The 21,211-nt window shown below is 43.4% G+C and overlaps 1 protein-coding gene across 1 annotated transcript; it reads left to right on the top strand.

Annotated features, from left to right (window-relative positions):
* The first annotated feature begins 3,967 nt into the window (after positions 1-3,967).
* On the top strand, positions 3,968-21,146 carry PROCR (protein C receptor). Its single transcript, XM_015406868.1, has 4 exons — positions 3,968-4,202; positions 9,082-9,333; positions 18,712-18,984; positions 19,884-21,146. The coding sequence occupies exons 1-4, from the start codon at positions 4,142-4,144 to the stop codon at positions 19,994-19,996; spliced, it is 699 nt and encodes a 232-aa protein (XP_015262354.1). The 5' UTR covers positions 3,968-4,141; the 3' UTR covers positions 19,997-21,146.
* Positions 21,147-21,211: the final 65 nt, after the last annotated feature.

Raw genomic sequence — 21,211 nt, 5'->3', positions numbered from 1 at the left:
GAAGACGGCACCCTTTTGCACAAGCTCTGCCACACTCTCCAAACAATTCATAAGGGCAAAGAGATGAAGGAACACACAAAAAGTGCCTACATCCCCCAGTGGGGTTAATAGCAGCTCTGTGGGTCTGGTTCAGGTCAGGTCAATGGCGTGGGAGTGGAAGGGCTCGGCTCTACTCCTCCTGTGCTGTGGTCCCAATCACAGTAGCTGTTGAGAAAACAGAAATGCTGGACTGCTCTCAATATAGAATTCTCATCATATCTAGCTTGACTTTCAGATTTGAGGACAAATGAAAGGTGGGAACAGAGTCTGGCATACGATACTGAGGATGGAGTAGAGAGGAAACTTAAACGAAACAGTTCTGAAAACCCATAAAAGTATCAGGAAAAGGGATTAGCTACACACACAAACATCAGAGCTCCACCACTCCCTTGTAAGCATTTTTGATTATGGTAAAAGGTCCAGTGTTTTGTTTCTCGATTCCTTTTATTGATAGTTTTTGATCTTTAATGTCTGCCACCCTCAGGGATGCCCTTTCCAGAGAGATATATTTACATGTAGCTGCTGGTCTGTAGTTGCATAATAGTTACAAGATGTAGGTGCTCTTAGGTTTCTTTGTTACATTTTAGTTACATATAATTTAAGGTTCAGAGCAGTTGTGAACCTTGTGACTTAAAATGTGACCATTTTGTTTTCCTTGTAAGGGAAGGGTTGTGTGACAACAATTCTTGTTGTTTTGTTTGGTGCAATACCTCATCTGAAATTCCTGCAGTGCCCTTCTCAGAAGAGTTCTTCTGAGACCACAGTTAGTCTAGTTTATGCCTGATTTAAGCATGATGCTGGTGCAAACCTGTCCATGTGATCTTGCTCATGCCCAATGTCTCATTTAATCTGTGCTGTGCTGCTATGCATGGAATGCAGCTATGTGTGCCATGCCTGCTGGGGCTATGGCTCTCTGGCATGCCAAAGCTGCATGCAAGCCAAACGATAGCCCAGTTTAAATATGATGCTGGGCATATGAAAGATCACATTGAAATCAGGCTTTGGTTGATGTGGAGTAGGCATCACACATAAAGCCAATACAGCACTCAAAACGGAGTTTAGTAATTTCATCCATTGCAAAACATATATGGTTTCCTCTCCCTGGCTCTTATTTATTCCTGATGTAGGAGTCATTGTCTTGGGTTCTTAGGATCTTTACCTTTCAGTTACATTTCTTTTTATTTTCCTGAAGAATGAGAGGAAATGTCTCTCCCTTCCTGATATAGAGGCTTTTGGAATTTTTTTTTTAAAAAACACACATCCATCTAGTCTTGTCACTTCTGTGTCCTGCTTTGTAAAATCGAGCTGCCAGTTTCATGTGCCATTCTCATTGTGTGTGAACTTGAGCATATGCAGGGAGCAGACTAATGAATGTACCTAATTTTAAGACAGCTAATAGAGGACACTTTGCCTTGCTCAGATAGCCCTGCCCACATGCTCCTCCCATACACTGTGAGTGACAGGAGAGAAAGGTGCAGTAGTTCCCTTTCATTTATAGAGAGAGGTATTTGTGTGTCCATGGGATTTATATCTGGGGATGAACAGTATGATCAGCAAGCTCACTTTCTAGACAATGCTACAAGAGAATACGAACACCACCTTATATTAGAAATGTACTGACTGTGACATGTATCTCCATGCTTCTAACTACCATCCAGAACACACCACATGATCCATTGTTTATAGCCAATGCCTGTGACTGTTAGCAAATGTATTCAGGACAATGTGTGTATACGTTCAAATGGAGTGGGATGAATAGTGCATGCCCAGAGGTTTTGAATCAAGACCAAAAGTAAGGGCCCTGCAGACCTTAGCTGTTTCCTTGCTGAGCCAGCTGTTGTCAGATTCGATCAACTAGAGGTTCAGACTGATGCCACACTCACATTCCTTGTACCAGCCAACCTCTATTCTCACCTAGAAATTTCTCTAACATCTGACAATATTCCAGATGTGGCAAAGGTTGTTGGACCAATGCTAGGGAGTGATGCCAACAAAATTGAAGCATAGGAATCTTGGCAATATAAGGAACCTCATTGGTTCCAGTTGCTTGGAACAGAGACTGACACCTTAAAGATTTACAGCAGAGATTCTTAAAAGTAAAACATCCTCTCAACAGAATGGGAAAAGATTAAGGCCCCAGAGAGTAAGTGACAGAATTCCACTTGATGTCACCACTCTCATATGTCATCAGTGATCTACAACCATTTTGTAGGCTTGTATATTACTCCTTTAGGTGTTGTTCTAATCATTTGAGCATCTTTACATTCAAATGAGAAGCAGAGGTCATTTCGGGGGGGGATCGCGTGGGATCGTAATTCCCCCGGGTGAGGTACGGGGGGGGCAGGGCACATGACGAAGCCCCGCCCCCTGCTTCCGGCCACCCCGCTTCCGGCCCTCATTCAGCCAGGAAGAGGCAGGAGAAGAGGGAGGGTAAGTTGCTTCCTCCCTGCCTCTCCCCACCCCTGCCTGCTTGGGCCCAGGGAGGGCCTTCGCTGGGCTTCCTTGCACTCCCGCCGGCCTTGCAGGTCCACCGCCGGGCCCTTCATGGGGCTCGGCAGTGGAGCTGCAAGGCCGGCGGCGGCGGCTGGGACCATTGGGAACAAGGTGTGTGGCCTTATGACACATTTCCGGTGATATCAGGGGGTGTGGCATATGCTAATGAGTTATGCTAATGAGTTCCCCTAGCTCTTTTTCTACGAAAACGACCCCTGATGAGAAGTGATTAAATCTCAAAGCATAAGTAGTGGTGATTTATAGAGGTGGTAGTGGCATTCGTATTTTAAATTACTTAGGGGAGATCCAGTACTTTTATGTGCCACTGTCCTTAAAATTCCTCAGGTGCATTATATCCCCTCCATCTATATAGACAGGTCTTTCAGATAATATGTCTAGAGATTGCACATTGCCAAAAATCCACTTCATGTGAGGCTGCTTTTCAGTGGTTTGGTATTTTAGTGCATGTTACCAGAAACAATCCCTTTGCACACGTATCTCAGCTCACATGCTAAGTGAAAAAAGTGACAATATTCTGTTATTTGTGTTTTACATTCATGTGTAAATCCTCCCTATGTGTATCACAAGCAAAGTTCAGCTCCTGTCCTCTGTTAGAGCCATTCAGTCTTCCCAGTCAGCATTTCAGGAAGAAGAGGTGCATGTGGTTGCAGGTAGTTAGTTCTATTGTGTTTTATAGAAAACAGGGGGGATATAATTCATTTTAATTCACCCCCATTCCATTTGAGCAAAAGCTGGAGGGGAGGGGGAAGTCAGTTGGTAGGAAAAGACTGAAAGAATGGAAGAAAACAGGGCCAGGACACCCTCATCAGAATGAAGAAACAAAGGGGCCAAACTTGTTAACGTTTCTTTACAGAGACTGCTAACATTGCACTAGTGAATGATACTTGATCTCATTGTTAAGACTCAGAAATGTGATACTGGGCTTGTGTGTTTTCTGTGTTATTTAGGTCCATATTTACTGTATGCATTTATGTTCTAAAGACAGAGCCTTGAAACATCCATCAGTCCAGAGTAGTTACCATGCTGCCTCTTCTCATGCCTATTGCTGAGATATACTATGCTTTACAAATCTACATCTTAAATCTGTACAACAGAGGCCACTGTGACCGAGAAAGGTATGCAGAGACTCTGCCATCTGCATGAACACACTGTTTTCCCTCTCTTTTTCCAAAGTAAATAGATATACCCATACCACAAAAATATTTTGCTCATGTGTTGTTTTTCTATTCTCTCTTCCTATTGTTTCAGATGATAACACGAATAGGGACATCTTGGTCTTTTTCAAACCATTTTTCAAATACAGCAGCAGCAACAAAGAGGCGAGGTTTGGCAAGGAAGAGGTGTCAATTCCTCTGAGGAAATTGGAAAGACGACGAAATAACATGCTCCACCCTCTCACTCCCTGCCAATCTTGGCCTCCCTCCTCCAGTCCTAGCTGGGCAGAGTAGAGAGCAGGATCCCCAGTGGTGCCTGCATTGCTCAGAAGAATCCACTTCAGTGACTTGAAGTATAAGAAACTTGTTTTCCCTTGTAACTCACTATAACATCTTCAGCACTGAGTACTCCTGGCTTCTGCAGACAAGAGAATATGTCAGTCTTGCTCTTGCCCCTCCTACCTTGGCTTCTCTGCCACCAGGCATACGGTGCAGGTAAGTGAAAATCCATGGCTTCTGGGTTAATTTCTCTGATCTAGGAAAATAGTGGGATTTTGTGAAACAAAAGATATGTATTGTGTACAGCTTTGAGGGGGGATGCCTGTTGTTTAAAGCCTCATACATATCCAGTTCTCTGAGTAGATGTAAAACTGTGGGTTCTGATTTTAAAAACCAGACAAAGACTCCTAAAACTAGTTTTATTTGTGAACACAAGCTGTGTTTTGTAAGTTAGTCTTGGACTGGATCAAAACTGTTAAGTTGATGGTGAGAAATGGAAACGTGAGATATGCAAAAAGCCAAAAATGCAACCCATGCAATATCTTTATTAGGATGTACCCAATGATAGGCAGTGCGCAAGCTTCTGAACTCCCTAGAACTCTTCATCTGGACAAATGTCACAAAGTTCCATTCAGGGGAGAAGGAGTTGGATATAGATTTGATAAATAAATACATTTAAAATGAGAGAAAAGGCAGATTTTTTTTCCAGGTTATGATGTTAAAAAGACCTTCTTGTGCCAGGCTATGCTGGGCTTACTGACACACTGAGGCAAAGCAGAATCAGGTTTCAGGTGGCTACAGGCTAGGACCTATAACAACAAGAAGTAATAAAACAAATTCCATAGCACCAATTCCTCCCAAAATGTGAGACATGGAAATGCAACTTAGGAGCTGGGAACCAACATCTGTCTTGTTCTATAAGATCCTAGGATGGAATAACTCCTACTGACCCAACCAGAGGAGACCCACTGGATCACAATTTAACATGAAAGCAATTCAGAGCTGTCAGACTATGCAGTTAGAAACCTACACTGCCCTGTGGCTTTCGGAGAGATCTGGATTTGCGGTGAGCAGCAAAGTGGTTGTGCTTGTGGATAACATCGCATTGTTCAAGATGTTGAGAAGCAAACCCTGGGACAAACAAAATCTTGATGTTAAACATATGCTATTGGGTTCTGACCTGGCAATGACTGATCAAGAAAAACCTTGAGGCTGTGGTAGATAGGATTGATCAATGAATTGTGAGTCAGTCTGCAACAGTCATGAAAACGCAAATACTATACTAGGGCTTATTAGGAAAGGGGCTGAAAATAAAATGGGAAGTATAGAAATGCCTTTATATACATTTATGTTGTGGTTACATTTGGAATATTTTGTACCATTCTTATTACTGTGTCTCGAAAGGGATATTGTGGTACTGGAAAAGTTGCAAAAAGAGGAAACAAAAATGACCGTGGGGTTGGAGCACCTTTCATGCAAGGAAAGGCTAAAGTTGGGCTTTTTTTTTTGTTTGGAGAAAACACAATTTGGGGGCAGGAGGACATGGTAAAGCATTATAAAAATATACAACAAGTAAAGAAAGTGAATAGGGGGAACTATTTCCCCAATCCCATAACACTAGAACTCATGGGCACCCAATGATGTTAATGGGCAATAGATTCAGGAGACACAAAAGGAAGCAGGAATGCTGAGAATTTCATTGCAAACATTTTTGACAAATAAACCTACCCTGTTCGACTACAACAATCTGATTTGATCACCAGGTGTATTCCGTTCAGCGCTGAATGATTCAAGTGCCTGCTGAGTAGCTTTACATACATTTCTTAAAAACTACATGTGCTGCCATTGACTACACCACATAGGAGGATGGCCCTGCCAAACAGCCACATATGGGTTGATGAGCGATTGCAAAAATTGGCGATGGCAGATCTTCAAGCATTCTAAAAGGAAGCAACTTTTCCACCTTAAGTGTAATTAACTTGAAGAATTCACTGCCACAGGATGTAGTGATGACTATTAATTCACTTGACTTTAAGAGGGAAACAGACAATTTCATGGCTATTAGTCATAAGTTAACTACACGGAATCTCCATTTTCAGAGGCAGTAGCTCTCTAAATGCCAGTGCTGGGGCAACAACTAGAGGGAGGCTTTGGTCTGTAAACTCCTTACAGGTGTTCTGGGGCATTTGGTTGGCTACTAGTATGTGAAAAAGGATGTTGGACTAGATGGTCCCTTGGTCTGATCCAGCTTGGCTGCTTTTATGTTCTTATAAAACAAAGAACAAGCAGATAAAATAAGGACTATAGGCCCCGTTCACAAGGAGCATTTGCTATGCTAAAGATACGGATGATAGGCGGATTTTCCGGGCACGATCACACTGCAACATCTGGGAAGCGTAGTGCTCCCGTGGCTAACCCGTGGCTTCCCGCTGAAGATGCGAAGTAAAAAACTAGTACTTACGATGTACTGGTTTCTGGAAAACGCGGGGCAAGGGCGGGTGTCTGATCGCATTTCCACTGGAATCCCACGGCATCCGGCGCCCGCCCATGTCCCCTTGCAAACCGGATTTTTTTTAAAGTCCCCACAGGATGCGCACAAACGATCATGCACATACGCAAACTTCGGTAAGACAAACAAAAAATCCCATTTGCCACAGAAGCGGCCCAATTGCCGGTGTGAATGCACCGTGCTGCTTCTTTGCCGCGCTGCAGACTAGCCGTCTGATCAGCACCTAACGCCTAACCACGGGACCTCGACAGGATGTCTGATCGGGCTGCCACGCGTTACTTTGTTCTGGGGCAAACAGCCACGCTCCCCCCCCCCCGCATTTTTCAGCCCGTGTGACCGGGGCCATATACAGACTGAAGTGCAGTTTCAGTGCACCGGGAGCAATGACTCTCATATCTTCTTGCAGTTCCTCCCCATGCCCACAAGTATGCCCCAAGTCTTCATGGTCTCCAATTTATCCTTATTCCACAATGCACATCCCAGCTGTTCACATCTGACTCTGTTTTACTGCCACCCCTCAGTTATAAGCACAGCTTCTGCATTACTAAAGGCTCTGGAGAAGAAACTGGTAACATGGGACAAGGTCCCTTGCCTCAGTGTTACAGTAGGCCATGCTGCCAGTGATCTCTCTCGATCCTCCTCCAGCTACTGCAGAGGGCAGGATCCAGGCTTTGGGAAAGGAAGAAGATGAATTGCTTCATAGCTGTGTCACCAAAAGAACACTATTTAGAGTGTTTTTCTAACCTATCCCAAGTTACTTTTAAAACATTACCAATTGGGGCATGGAAAGGGGAAGAAATGACAGCATTCCACACCTGCCTACACAGTGCTTGCGAATGCTTCAACCCCCCTTCCTGACTGGTTTTCCCAATCCAGTTATGTATTTCTGACTCTGCTAAACCTTTTTCACTTATGTGAGGGGCTTTCTTCAGCATTCTCCCTTTGCCTGTATGTTAGCAGAGACAGACTTTATTTCACAACCCCAGAACCTCACCACAAAGAAAGTGGAAGGAAGAAGCAGGCTGTATGTCCAAGCTGTTCCGTGATGGTAGCTGGAAAAGGACGACATACCTTAATTCCATGGTACATCTGATTTCAAGGTCTGTTTGTTGCCATGAAATACCATCAGCAGTGCCTGCAGCCAGGCTGAGGAAGAAAATAGACATCATCCTTCAGGAGTATATGGCTCTATACATTTTCTGTCAGATGGCTTTGGTAAACCACTGAACATGGATTGAGCTATACTGCTTATTATGAACAACTGTGAACCCTTGATCAGGGCTTGTGACTTTATGGCAGTTTGGCTCATAGTATCTTTGTCAAAAATGGTCAGATGGATATGGCTTGCCAAAATGCCTACCAGCTTGCGAGGAGCACTAGCCTCCTCAGCAGAGTCCTCACAGGCTTGGCTATTTCATGTGAGTGGAGGGAACAGAAAGGTGAAACCACTGTCCCATACCTGCTTCTGATTCAGCTGAACTGACCTTTCCACCATCCCAGCAGCTTTGAAGGAGAGGCAGGCAAAAACACCATCACATAGCTGGCTCCTGGTTCATTTGGACTGACCTTCCCTCACAACAGCAGACATTTAAGACCACAGTATTCTACCAAGGGAGAGAAAATGCAGAGACACTCACATGTCTGCTCCTGGTTCAGCTCAGACCTTTTGTTTCTAGTTTTCTCCCTGTCCTCCGTTTGTAAGAATATTTATTTTTTGTTTCAGGTGTGTGCGTGCAACGTATTAAAATTCTGATTTTCAATCTATTCTCTTCCCCATCCCACATCTTTTCTCACAGGCCCATTTACAGTATTGTTCTTAACTTTTTTTAAACTGAAAAGTTTGTTAAATGAAATGCCACATTTTATGAATATTGTGAGCTACTCTGAGGGTTCCAGTCTAGAAGAGGGATACAAAGTCATTTTTTTTTAAAACCTCTATTTTTCCACTTGGACAAAAGTAAAAAAAGTTTTAAAAAAGAAATGATACACAGAAAGAAGCAGGAAATTTGCTCTTCCTCTGACTTCTGCTTCCTAAAGGAGCTTCATCTTGCTTCACAGTTTCACTGGCTTTATAAGCATGAAGCATAGTATTTAACACAACCAAGAGGTCTATTTGCAGCATTTTCTGGTTACCCAGAAGGGCCCATTACCTTTGCAGTGGAGGAAGTGGCAAGTTCACCTCGCACTTTGCTGATTTTGCTACACTTGAACAAAAGGAAAGGCGCTGCCAAAGTGACCTTGGTAAAGGCTGGTGCCATCCAGTCTGGGACAGAGGGTGGGTAGCCAGTTTGTGCTTGTAGTCAGTCAAGAGGGCAAGCCTTTAGGAGGAAGACCATGGAGGGAATCCCTTCCTTCCTGAATATGCAAAATTTCCTCCGGAAATGATTAGCAATTCTGCCTGTGGTGCCAAATCGAGCAAGAAGAATGATTTTTGGGAAGGGCGTGTCTACCATTCTCTTTTGGTACTGTTCACAAGGCTGGTATGAAAAGACTTTGGGGGCACAGGGTTTTAAAGGCCTTTCGTAGTAGCTCTGGCATGTAGTATAATATCAGTCTAAATATCTGTTGTCTTCTTTTCTCTCTCAGACCTTCATGCGATCAACATGCTCCATCTGTCCTACTTTCCAGATAATTGCTCAGTGGAAGTTGTAGGCAATGCTACTCTGGATGGAAAGCTCACTCATACTTTGGAGGGGCACAACGAACAGCTCAATGTGAGCCAGCTGCTCCCACTGGAGCCTTCCCATCTTTGGACACAGAGGAAGAGCAACGTGTACCAGTACATACAGCAGTTCCAAGACATGGTCAAAGTGATAGCTCGGGAGAGGCATGTAGAATGTGAGTAATGAAGTAGGGAGCAAGACAATGCTGGTGGTAGGTGTCACTATAACTAGCTGCTATCCCATAGCTTGGGCATGTGATAGAGTTGACCAGTATTCAGTTTAATTTAGAGATTTGGAAGCAAATAGCAGATAGACTGAAATGACTGCATAGGAGGCTCTGTCCGGGATGCTGAGACCATTGATTTTAATTAGTTTAGATTGGAGTAGCTCTACATAGGACAGCATTAATGCCTCTTACCTACAGGTATCGGGTGCATATGTAATGGCAACTCTGGCTGTAACTGTATTGGTGAAAGTACAATTTGGCACCACTTGTATCTGCCAGCTCCTGAAAACTGAGCACAGATCTATAGCTAGTAGTAGGGATGTGCTCTGGGATATAGCCATTCCAAAAATATACCTCCAAAATATTGGTATTTTGGGGTATATTCGGGATCTGGATACATATTAGAGAATTCCAGCCAGTACCAATAATCTGATCCCAAATATGTCTGGATCCAGAGCTGGAAGTTTTAAAGCTCCAGACTTGGTTCCTGCCTGCCTCATGCTTTTGCAGGTTTCCTGGGAAAGGGGAGGGAGGCAGCTTACAGGCAAATGGGAGTGCTTTTTAGGGGGAGCCCTTACTGTCTGCCCAGTCATGGCGATTTTCTAATAGGCTAGTTTTGTTTCAAATTCTTTTTGACCCCTGGCAAAGAGCATAAAACCAGCCCTTGGCTGCAGCATGGCAGCATTACGGTGGAAGATTTCTGGAGTGTGCCTGTGCTGCTGTGGTCTGCTGCTGCCTTGGAGGTTTCCAGCATTTGGAGGGTACACCTACCTGCCTGAAGAAAATTGTCACCTGCTTTGCATATCAGTTTAAAAATATTTCAAGTGTAATTGGTTTTTCTTTGTGTGGGGGGATTGGGGGTGGAGAAAAGGGACTAGCTAGGCTTTAGTTCCTTTCTATTTTGTTTTTAAACCTAGTCTTCTTTGGTTTTTGCTGTTTGAGTTGCCTTTGTTGTGCTGTTTGGTTTTTTGTTTTTGCTTTGGCGTGGTGTGTGTGGGGAACCTTTGCTTGGTTTCTGGCTCTTTTAAAAGCTAGTTTTCTTTGGCCTCTGCCGTTTTCAGATTTTAAAATGGCATGCGCACTGTTTTGTTGCTGTTGGGGTCTATTTTTCAGGGGGTTGCACTTTAATTTTTAAAGGGAGTTCTGGGGAGGTCGTGTGTGTTCCAGGTTCAGCTGTTTTAATAAGTTTAGCCTTTCTAGTCCCACTGTTCTGATTCTCCTTACTCTGAAGTATTTCTTGGGGGAGGGGTATAGTGGGGTTTTGGGGTGTTCCCATTAGTTTTAAATAATATAATTATTCTAAGGGAAACTTCTTGTTGGGTTTGGAACAGTTAATTTAAGTGAGAGTTTAGGTATTTTAAAAAGCACAAAATAATTTTCAGCACAGGGCTTAGAGTTCCTCCCTTAATAGACTTGTTCTAAGCAATTAAGACAAGACCAGGCTGTTTTTCAAACAATAATTGGAGCACAGATTAACTTAAAAATATATTAGGGTGACCTTGCTCTGGATTTCAAAACAATTGAAGCCAGGTGGTTAAAAAAAAGTGTTTTAGGCTGATCTTTTAATCTTCTGGGTTTTCAGAAGGGAGTGCTTACTTTTTTTGGGAAAAGTCAGGCTTTGCTTGTGGGCCGGGTAGGAAATTAAGGCTTTTAAAACTAGCTTTCCGTCTTCAAGCTAATCACCAAAAAATTAGCCATCTTTTAGGCTAGAAAGTCAGAAGTGGTTTTTAAAAAAAATCAATTGAGATAAGGCTAGATGTAGCTTTACAGAACAAAAAAGTTTGTGCTGGGGGATTTTTTTTAAAAAAGTAAGCAGGTTAATGTGTTAGGTAGGTTGTAGTACAGCTAGCTTACTTTGGTGATGCAGTCAGACTCCAGGGAGGCAGAAGGAGAAGCAGGAGGAGAGTCCAGTGGGGTCTTGGAGAAAAGGCTAAGCAGAGGAGGATGGAGGGGAGGGGGAGGCTTTCCACCACCTGTGTGGAGGGCTGCCCCACAGCTGCCTTCTACCACTGCATCCTCTGGGCAGGGGTCTGCTGCTCAGGCTGCCCCTCCTCCGGCTGTTGTGACTCAGCCAGAGCTGCAGTAAAAAAGGCCAACACTGTGCTGGGGATTATTAGGAAGGGTATTGAAAACAGATCAGCCAGTTCCAAACTGGAATATATATTATAAAGCAGCAGCGCTAACATGGATAAAGGACTGGATAACATTAGAGAATACCAGATTATTAAAACTAGAAGGTCATAACCTAGCAATGGGGTGGCATAAATATGTGTGGTATGAAGAAGACAAGCTCTCAAAGAGCTTTACACAACACACGATAAGAGGATCTCTAATGAAAATACGGTATTATTTAAAAACTTCTAAATGGGTGGCACCAATAGAAGCATTAACAATACCAACATTGATGGAGAAATACAAAGTAGTGTCATATGAAGATTTACTAGATAAAAATAATAACCTAAAAACAAAAGAACAACTAGCAATGCAGAAAGTAAAGCTTACTTGGTGGGACAAAATGCAATTAACTTTGAGATATAATATAGATTAAAAATGGGTTTCTACAAAGAAAATAAAGAACTGGACAAGATCTGGCTCTCTTCTAGTGATAAACTAATTCAAAAGTTATATAAAATGTTAAGAGAAGACTACATGGTAGGTGAAACGATTAAAGGAACAATGGTGGCATGGACAAAAGATTTACAAAACACATTAAAAGCAGAACAATGGACAAAAGTATGGAATTCAATAAAACTAATGAGAGCGATTCCATATAAAGAGAATATTTACAAAATGTTTTACAGGTGGCACTGGACTCCAGAGAGACTAGCAAAATGCCATGTAAGCTCTAACAGAAATTGTTGGAAATGTAAGAAAAATGTCGGTACTTATAGGCATATGTGGTGGAGGTGAGAAAGAATGCAAAAATATTGGAAAATTTTTTATAAGATGATAAATGAAATTACAGGCATGCAGATAGCATTTATACCAGAGACCGCATTATTGATTATTCTGCCAGAGACATGTAGTAAGACAAATAAATACATAATTGTATATTTCTTTACAGCAGCAAGAATATTAATAGCCAAAGCATGGAAGGAAGAAGAGATACCTTCAAATAAAGATCTAATAGATAAAATGTTGTCTGTAGCCGAAATGGATAGATTGAGCTTAATACTACAAGAGAAAAGTAAATAAATTTTTGATAAACGATGGGAAATGTTCTGTATGTGGTTAGAGCATGTATATAAAAGTGACTCACAAGAATGAGAAATTTAAAATGAAATAATAGTTGTAATATGGAAAAATTATAAATAAACCATAAAAAAAAACAGATCAGCCAATATCATAATGCCCCTATATAAATCAATGGTGTGACCTCATTTGGAATACTGTGTACAGTTCTGGTCACCACACCTTAAAAAGGATATTAGAGCTTTGGAAAAAGTGCAGAGAAGGGCAACTAGAATGATAAAAGGGTTGGAACACTTTCCCTATGAGGAAAGGTTAAAGCGCTTGGGGCTCTTTAGCTTGGAGAACTGGCAGCTGAGGGGTGACATGATTGAGGTTTATAAGGTTATGCAAGGGATAGAGCGGGTAGAGAAAGAGGTACTTTTCTCCTTTTCTCACAATACAAGAACTCATGGGCACTCCATGAAATTGCTGAGTGGTCAGGTTAGAACAGATAAAAGGAAGTACTTCTTCACCCAAAGAGTGATTCACACATGGAATTCACTGCCACAGGAGGTGGTGGTGGCTACAAGCATGGACGGCTTCAAGAGGGAGTTAGATAAGCATATGGAGCAGAGGTCCATCAGTGGCTATTAGCCAGAAGGTATAGATAGGGACTCTGGGGCAAGTGATGTTCTGTATTCTTGGTGCTGGGGGGGCAACAGTGGGAGGGCTTCTAGTTTTCTGGCCCCACTGCTGGACCTCCCGATGGCACCTGGTATTTTTGGCCACTGTGTGACAGAGTGTTGGACTGGATGGGCCATTGGCCTGATCCAACATTGGCGTCTCTTATGTTCTTATGTCTTTTGAGGTGAGCTTGGGGGACAACAGTGTTTTGGGTCTGGAGCTCACCCCAGAGGCTGCTGTAGGAACTGGAGGAGATACAGATGCCCCTTCTCCGATTCTTCCAGAGTCCAGCAGGCCTTTGAAAGAGACAGGAGGATGAAGTTGGTGCAAGAGGAAGAAATGGAGGTGCACCACAAGGTCCTGCTATCTCCATCCCCTCTCCCTTGGGCATCCCCTTCTACCCCTCCCCACGCCAACACAGTGTGTCTTACGTGAACTCCTCACAGGAGGCAGCCCCAGTCATCCCTGCAGCTGGTAGTCAGTGTGGGTGCCCCTACACCTCTGGAGTCTGGAAGCATTTCCAGAGGGTCCCTCCTTTGTACAGTGCCAGTTGTGTAGGGCTCGGATCCGTTGAGGGAAAGACCTGTCATGTCTTTACTACCGGCCTTTGGAACCATTTGAAAAAGTACCACCAGCTGGTGCTTCTTCAGGGGGAGAGAGAGGCTGTTGGGGTGGCTTTGTGGCCATCAGCCAGCCAAGAGGACAGTCCTTCTGCAACTATCAGGCAGGGTGAGATGGTCAATGGCTGGGCTGGCTGTTACCAGGCTTTGCTCCACACCACGTTTCTCTATGCAGTGCACATGGGGAACATCTCTGCCACTACAGAAAAGCAATTAGTGGAATGGGTAGGCAGAGCTATCTTCATGGCCTTCATGGTGACTGATGGTAGCACAAATATTAGGGCAGTGGCACAGGCTGTGGGCGTGAGGTGCATTTACTATGTGGCCCACTTCCTTCACCTCATGCTGAAGGATGCCCTGGTCTGCAAAGAATCTTGCCCTGGACACTGTGACACATGATTTCTGGTGTCTGCTCCAGAACTTCTGGAATCTTACAAGTCATTTCTCACGCAGTGTGAAGGCTACCCATCTGTGCAAGAAGCAAGCACTGGTGGGCATGCTAGAGTACCACTTGATCAGTGATGACAGCACTTGCTGGAACTCTACCTGAGCTTTTGTAGAAGAGCTCCCCGGCTAAGTTGACCATAGAGGTTGACATTAGGGGTGTGCAAAAACCCCCACACAGTATTTTTTGGGTTCGGAAGATGGTTGAACTCACTGCTTGGGACTCCATTTGCACGGCAGCACTTGCAAAAGGCATTTTTGCAAGCAGCCCTACGTGAGTGAACTCCCGAGCGGTGAGTTCACCCAGAAGGTGGGTAAACTCATGGCTTGAGAGTTCACTTGCAAGCTGTGCTGTGGATAAGCTGGGGCATCGTGGCATTGACCACACCCAAATAAAAGCAAAAAAACAAAAATTGGCTTTTTTAAGGTTCAGTTGTATCGGTAACCAAGTACAGATCTCTGATCTGTATTTGGCTTAAGTAATATCCCCAAAATACCAATAAGCTACTTTTCAGGGTTTTTAAAAAAAAGTTTTGCCAAACACAACCCTCTAGTTGACATTGTGTGGGGGGAGAGAGTGTTCAAGTATGAGTGACTGACTCTCTCCTGGGCAGTTGAGGTAATTAAGCACTTTAAAGAGTTCACCAAAGTGCTCTCATCCTATATGGCAGGCTTGGCTCTTCTCATTCTCTTGATCCAAATGCTTCAGAGGAAGACATTGTTCCAGCAGTTTGTGAGCACTGGTGCAAAGGCTACAAGAGGGCATCAAGTCTAGCCTGCAGCCACTCACTTGGTAGGTGTACTTGCTGGCAACCATGTGCAATCCATTCATCAAGGGCAGCCTTGCTGACTGAGCCAGCCAGCTCATTCTCTGGAATGCTGAGGTTTTTCGGCAGGTGGCGCATATGCAGGCCAAGAGGGACACGCTACCAGCAGAGGAGGAGGAAGACAACAGCAGCTCTGCTTCTGTCCCCCCATGGCCACTCCCAAGACATTCATAGAGATGGAGGCAGTTAGCCCCTCTGGGAATGTGAGGTGGACCAACCAGGCTTGGGCAGCCACAATGGTAAAGGATTACCTCCCTGAGCCCTAAAAGTCACAGTCTACCAGTCTACCATTGAGCTACTGGGCAAGGAAAGAGTCGGTTGGCCGGATTTCTCTCTTGTGGCTGAGGCTTCTCTCATGATCTTTGATGAGCATGCATATTGTGTATTGTCTCCCAGATCAGTGTCATTGTCAACCTGCATCGCTCCCCTCTGCTCCCCTGGAAAGTTGTAAAAAACAGTGACCCAGGATCACAGTGTATAACACAGAAAATATAACAAACACTGTGATATGCTAACACATTTAGTAAAACATTTTGCAATCAACATAGAAGTCTTACATTATATAGAAATATACCCTTATGGTATTGCAAAAAAGAGTCCATCCGCATATTACTATGAGCACCCGGATGTGGGCTCATTTAATCAAATTCTTCCTCAGGAGTATTCTTATTTTCTTCAAGGTTACCAGCCTCTTGTTGCAACTCAGTGTTCATATTAGGAGCGAACCAGTCCTTAAACTCATCTGAATTGGGCTGGCAAAATTATCTCTACAAGCCTCAGAATTTTCATCAGAATTCCTGAAGGTCACCTTACTGCTCTTTGACTACCCAGCTCTGGACTTCAAGGGTGAGTAAAGTGAGCACATGCTTGTGCCTGCATCCTCTCTCAGTCCGTACTGGGGAGTCAGAGTCCCAAAACTTAAACGTTTACTGTCAGAATTAGAAGCAATAGGAAAGTTATCCATTTTGATTGGCCATTTATAAAACTGGCATCCCAAACAGTGTTCTAAGATAACCTAAACAAACCCACCCAACTGAGCCCTAGTTGCTGTGCAGTACAGGCAGACATTGGTGTAGTTTCAGCTCAGTTTTCTCAGAAAATGGAGTACCAAAAATGTTGTTCATATGTTAGGAAAGTAGTGGTCTAGGGAGACCTGTATGTCACGTGTGAGATTATATCAGTTTAAAAAAGCAGAAGACTCATGACCATCTAAAATGAAACTGACATGCATGCTGTAACACTGTTTTTGTTTTTCTTCTTTACAGTGGTGGGAGGGAGGGAACAGGAGCGTCAGTGATGAAGGGCAACTGCAGCTGTTTCTTGGCTCTTCAGAGCCAGTGATGGTATAGGCTGCAGAGAGGAGAACTTAGGTACCCAAACCCCCTCCTCTTGCTTTCTGAGGCATTCCTTGGGGAAGAGATGTTCAGTATGTTAGGCAGGGTCTCTTGGTACTGGCAGATTGGTTCTGCTGGGATTCTCTGGTTTGACATTGGTTCTGATGGGCTTGTGCTGCCATATAGGCCCTGGATCCTGCTCGACTCTTGTGGTTTGCAATGGTTGTGTTGGGCTTGCAACTGTGCCCCCCCTGCTTAAGTTAGTTTGTCTGATTCTATGGTTTGACATTAGTTATGTTGGGCTTGCCACACTGGCCTGTGGTTTTGCTTTGATTCCCTGATTCTGCTTGGCTTGTTGGTTCTGTTTGTGTTGGGAGATTTTGATCAGTGGTTGCAGCTTGCTCTTGTAAATTTGGCTATTGGCTTTTTTGCCATGGAGAAAGCATGGATTCCCCCCCCCCATAGGAAACAATGAAGTGTGGTGGAGGACACCTTGTTCAGAATTGAACCCTTTGACCCAGTCTTCTTGAAACTAGATAGTTCTTTACTGGACAGGCAGCATCAGCCCTCCAGCAATTTTGGTGCTGTTGCTTAGAAAATAACCCCTCCAGTCCCACAAAAAAGATTCCCCATAGGGAATAAAGGACCCGAATAGTATCAGAATTGGGGGGGGGGGGAGACCTGAATCCAGATACCAAACTGGTATTTGAGACCCAAATAACCTGAAATGATACCTTTCCCCCCTGATGCACATCCCTATCAGTACCATTACCCTTCATGGTTTCTTTCCATGTATCTATTGCAGCAGATGTATGGAAAAAAAAATCCAATGGGCATTAGCACTGCCATAATATCAGATCTAAAGATACCTTTGTGTGGAGTTAGCAGAAACCATTTCTGCTTGTGGAAGGAGAGGTCTGTGCTCTCCACGTTTCTGAGTGAAGCTGTTCCCAAGAGTATGTCAACTTTTTGGAGCAGCTTTTCAAGTGCACTGGGGCTGCATGAGACACGGGGACACGTTTTCTGAGCTGACCTCCCCTCAGTTTTTTTTAAATTCACAACTTATCATTCTTCTCCCATGAGCATTTTCTGTCCACATCAACAGCAGTGGGAAAGACTAAGCCCACAGTCATTCTTACATGTTCTTCTGCTTCTTCTCCAAAGGCCAGAGTGACCACCACCACTTCATAGCTACATAGCTGGTCAGTGCTAGCAAGACCAGGATGCTAGCAGGACCAGGCCTTGAGATCATGACAAACTATTCCAACCTCCCCCTTTTAAACACCAAGCTTGATGAAGCATTCTGGAAAAAGTGAAAACTTGTATATGTTTTCTGTCATTTTGGTTAGTCTTAATAAACGGTATTAATTATTTGGATCTTATTTTAGATCAGTGTGGCTACCTGTAACTTTATAGTTGATATACTATATAGATCTATTATTTAGTCCACTCTTGGCTATTCTGATAAGCAGCATTTCTCCAAAGATGAAGGCAGAAAAAGGCCTCTCTGAGACTTGGGGAAATCCTTTTAACTGGAAATGCTAGATGCAGGGCTGCCCTACTTCCCAATAGGGCTTCAGGGAAACGAAAAATTTCACTACCCTTGTAGCCACCTAAACTCTCTACATGCGTTTCAATGTCTATGAATAATTAGCATCAAGTACTAAAATAAAAGCCATTAAGAAGCTTTCTAATAAGGAACACCTTCCTCTAAGTCACCCTCCAAGAATACTGTCATGTTTATAAAGGGGGATTTTTAAAAAAGAGTATCACCTCTCAGCAAAGAAACCAATGTTTGCATCCTAAAGCAAGCTGTAAATATATAAATGGAAGGTGATACCACAAATGTAAAGCCTTAATCCTCCATAATTCTCCAGGTGGGGCAGGTGGCCCTATTTCCGAAAAGCTGAACCTGGGACCTTCTGATTTAAAACATGCTTAACTACTAAACTATAAATCCATTGTCTGTGCTACTTGACCTATGATGAAATTAAAACCAAGCAGTACACATTAATGAATGTATACATTCATTCATGGTTGTGCCTTTGAGCCAAACTATGAATTTCAGTCTTTATTGTTCTAATTTGTTATCTAAATAACTCCTGCTTAGCTTAGCATATGAACCTAAAGTCTCCTCTCAAGAGCTGAGTGCAGCTTTAACTAGAGATGTAAAGGGTGCGGGGAACTAATATGTGAAAATAGGCTGTACCTGAGAAGTATATTCCTAACACTCCTACTTTGTTGTAGATCCCTTTCATGTACACTGCATTCAGGGCTGCCTGATCTTCCACAACAGCACCAGTCACAGCTTCTACGAGGTGGCACTGAATGGGCGTCCTTTCCTGAAATTCTACGCTGCCAACGCTACATGGTTGCCTTTGAAGGCCTCCCACATGGCCTCGTATGCCACTGGCCAGCTGAACTACTACAACGAGACCACAAAAACCCTGCAGTTTTTCCTACAAGAAACATGTGTTAAGTTTGTGAAGGAGCACAGCGATGTAAACCAACCCTTGACTGGTGTGTATGACTACTTTTATACATCTGGGAAGCAAAATCTTCGCATAATAGCTGGGATGCTGCTTAGTTATCCACAGTATAGCCAAACAATGCATTACTTGAGCCAAAACCAAAAGGTTCCTAACCATGAACTCCAACAAACAGAGATGTACATATTTCCATGCAGTTCCATGATCTCGCTCAGTAAATTCCATGCAACTCCACAAAATCACCACACAAGAACAGAAAAGTAGAAATGGGTGCAGGTGAAAATCCCACCTTTCATTCTTAAAACAAAAAATAAGCACCCAGCTTCTAAGGCTGTAAAAATATGACCGAAAGTTCATGATGAAACCAAGGGTGTGGAATGCTTGGTAATTCCAGTATGTAGTATGGAGGAACTGAATAGGCTTTCCAAAGACCTACCTTTCCCTTCCTCTGCTTACTAGCAGCAGCACTAAGCAAAATAATACTGAATATATGCAAATATGACTTTGCTAAAGAATCCAGTTTTTGTGGGGTTTTTTGATACAGTATTTTATCTTTTGTGCAGAAAATACATGGTTGCACAGGCTCAGATAGTTACTTTTAGTATTCTCCACCATGCGAGATCCTCATCAGATTATTTCCTGTTAAGGGAGGTGGTTAAAATTGGTCCTGTTGCATGGGAAGCTGCTTCATGCACCACTGCTCACAAGCCTTGTTTTACAAGCAGGCCTAAAAATGCAACACTTGTCAGGTTGCTAAGTCAAACAGAAACAGCTCCTGTCTTGGATCCAAAAGGCCTCAGCCTTTTCACAATGCTATCCTATGAGTTACGATCCTATTTATGACTCTGACAATAAGTCACTTGTGAGTACAGCTGCCACCCACAAACATGCAGAAAGGCTCTCATCACATTTTTTCTTCTTGCCTTACAGGAGAGCGTCACGGTCGCTCACACACCCCACTGGTGCTGGGCATCATTGTGGGTGCCTTTGCTCTACTGGGCCTAGCTGTTTGCATCTTCCTGTGCACAGGCGGGAAAAGATAACATCAAGCACCGTAACATTATGAGCCAAACTCAACTGAAGGGAATGCTGCAAAACTCTGCTATCTGTGTTTAATCCTTTCATGAAGAAACAGACCCATGTTCATAAAATCCCACACCTCCTGTGAGTTTGAGCACAGCAGCAAGGCAACCATCATCGTAGGGACCTTTCTATATACTACCTGGAAGAAGGCTCTGCACTCTTGCCTTTGCATGCCATGACCAACAGTGGGCAGAAGCCACAAAGCACTGTATAAAAATTAATAATTCATGGACTTCTTCATGGTTCTCAAATTGCTGGGACTTCTTCAGTGTTCCCCCTCCTAATGTTTTTTTAAAAAAATCCATTCTGGCAGTGGGAGTTATTACTGTTAGCATTTAACACTTATTTCATTTCAGCAACATGCAGTGAGGCGGCTTTGATTCATATTTTTAAAACAATTGGGGAAACATAGGGTTCCTTGATCCAGAGATGGGCACCACACTATCATCTCCAAGTGATGTGCAAAGAAAAGGTGTAACAGAGGACACCTCAGCAGATCTGTGAGAGACGGAGACCATTATATATCCCCTTCACTATGATAAAGTCACAAATTTTAACAAAGGTAACTCAACATCTCAGGAACTTCGGGCAAGCAGGAGGGACTCATAAAAGTTGGATTAGGAGCAGCAGGGGGCCTGTTTTGATTAAATGGAAAGCTACAGTGTTTCTTTCATAGATGTCATTATTGAGCCCCTCTCCTTCAAGGGGAATTTTTACTAGGGAGCACAACATGGTTCTTTCCTTATCTGAACATCTTGAGCCTAACTACGAATTGTAAGGCTAAGGATCCACCTCAATGAGTTATTCCCAACTACCACTGCCACAGTGAAGCCTTGGAAGTATGCCTCCCCCCCCATTCCTTTTGAAGTCCACAGAGCGCCCTGTGTGTGGGCAGGTGGCATCTGCAGTTGGAGGAGGACAGCAGCAGAACTAATTGCCCCACTAACAGAATGTTGCTTAGGATCTAACCTCAATGCATTTTAAATTTCTAAAGGGACTGGGAATGAAACCTACCACATCCTCTCTAGAGAACCTTTGATACCTGCTCAAGCAGTCAAGGTCTCTCATAAGAACATAAGAGAAGCCAATGTTGGATCAGGCCAATGAGAAGGAAAGAAGGAAAGGAGGGGATAAAAAGAGAGAAGGAAAGAGGGAAGGAAAGAAGAAGGGAAAGA

The sequence above is a fragment of the Gekko japonicus genome, unplaced genomic scaffold (assembly GCF_001447785.1).
Source record: "Gekko japonicus isolate JY-2015 unplaced genomic scaffold, Gekko_japonicus_V1.1 scaffold1023, whole genome shotgun sequence".
Lineage (NCBI taxonomy): Eukaryota > Metazoa > Chordata > Lepidosauria > Squamata > Gekkonidae > Gekko > Gekko japonicus.
The sequence above is the reverse complement of the archived record's forward strand: the minus strand, read 5'-3'. Positions and strand labels throughout refer to the sequence as shown.

What these genes read in the sequence shown, in the direction of transcription:
- PROCR (XM_015406868.1), top strand. Translation starts at nt 4,142, where the DNA reads ATGTCAGTCTTGCTCTTGCCCCTCCTACCTTGGCTTCTCTGCCACCAG. An exon ending in CCACCAGGCATACGGTGCAG is followed by an intron (nt 4,203 to 9,081) that starts GTAAGTGAAAAT and finishes TTTCTCTCTCAG; the next exon opens with ACCTTCATGCGATCAACATG. An exon ending in TGTAAACCAACCCTTGACTG is followed by an intron (nt 18,985 to 19,883) that starts GTGTGTATGACT and finishes CTTGCCTTACAG; the next exon opens with GAGAGCGTCACGGTCGCTCA.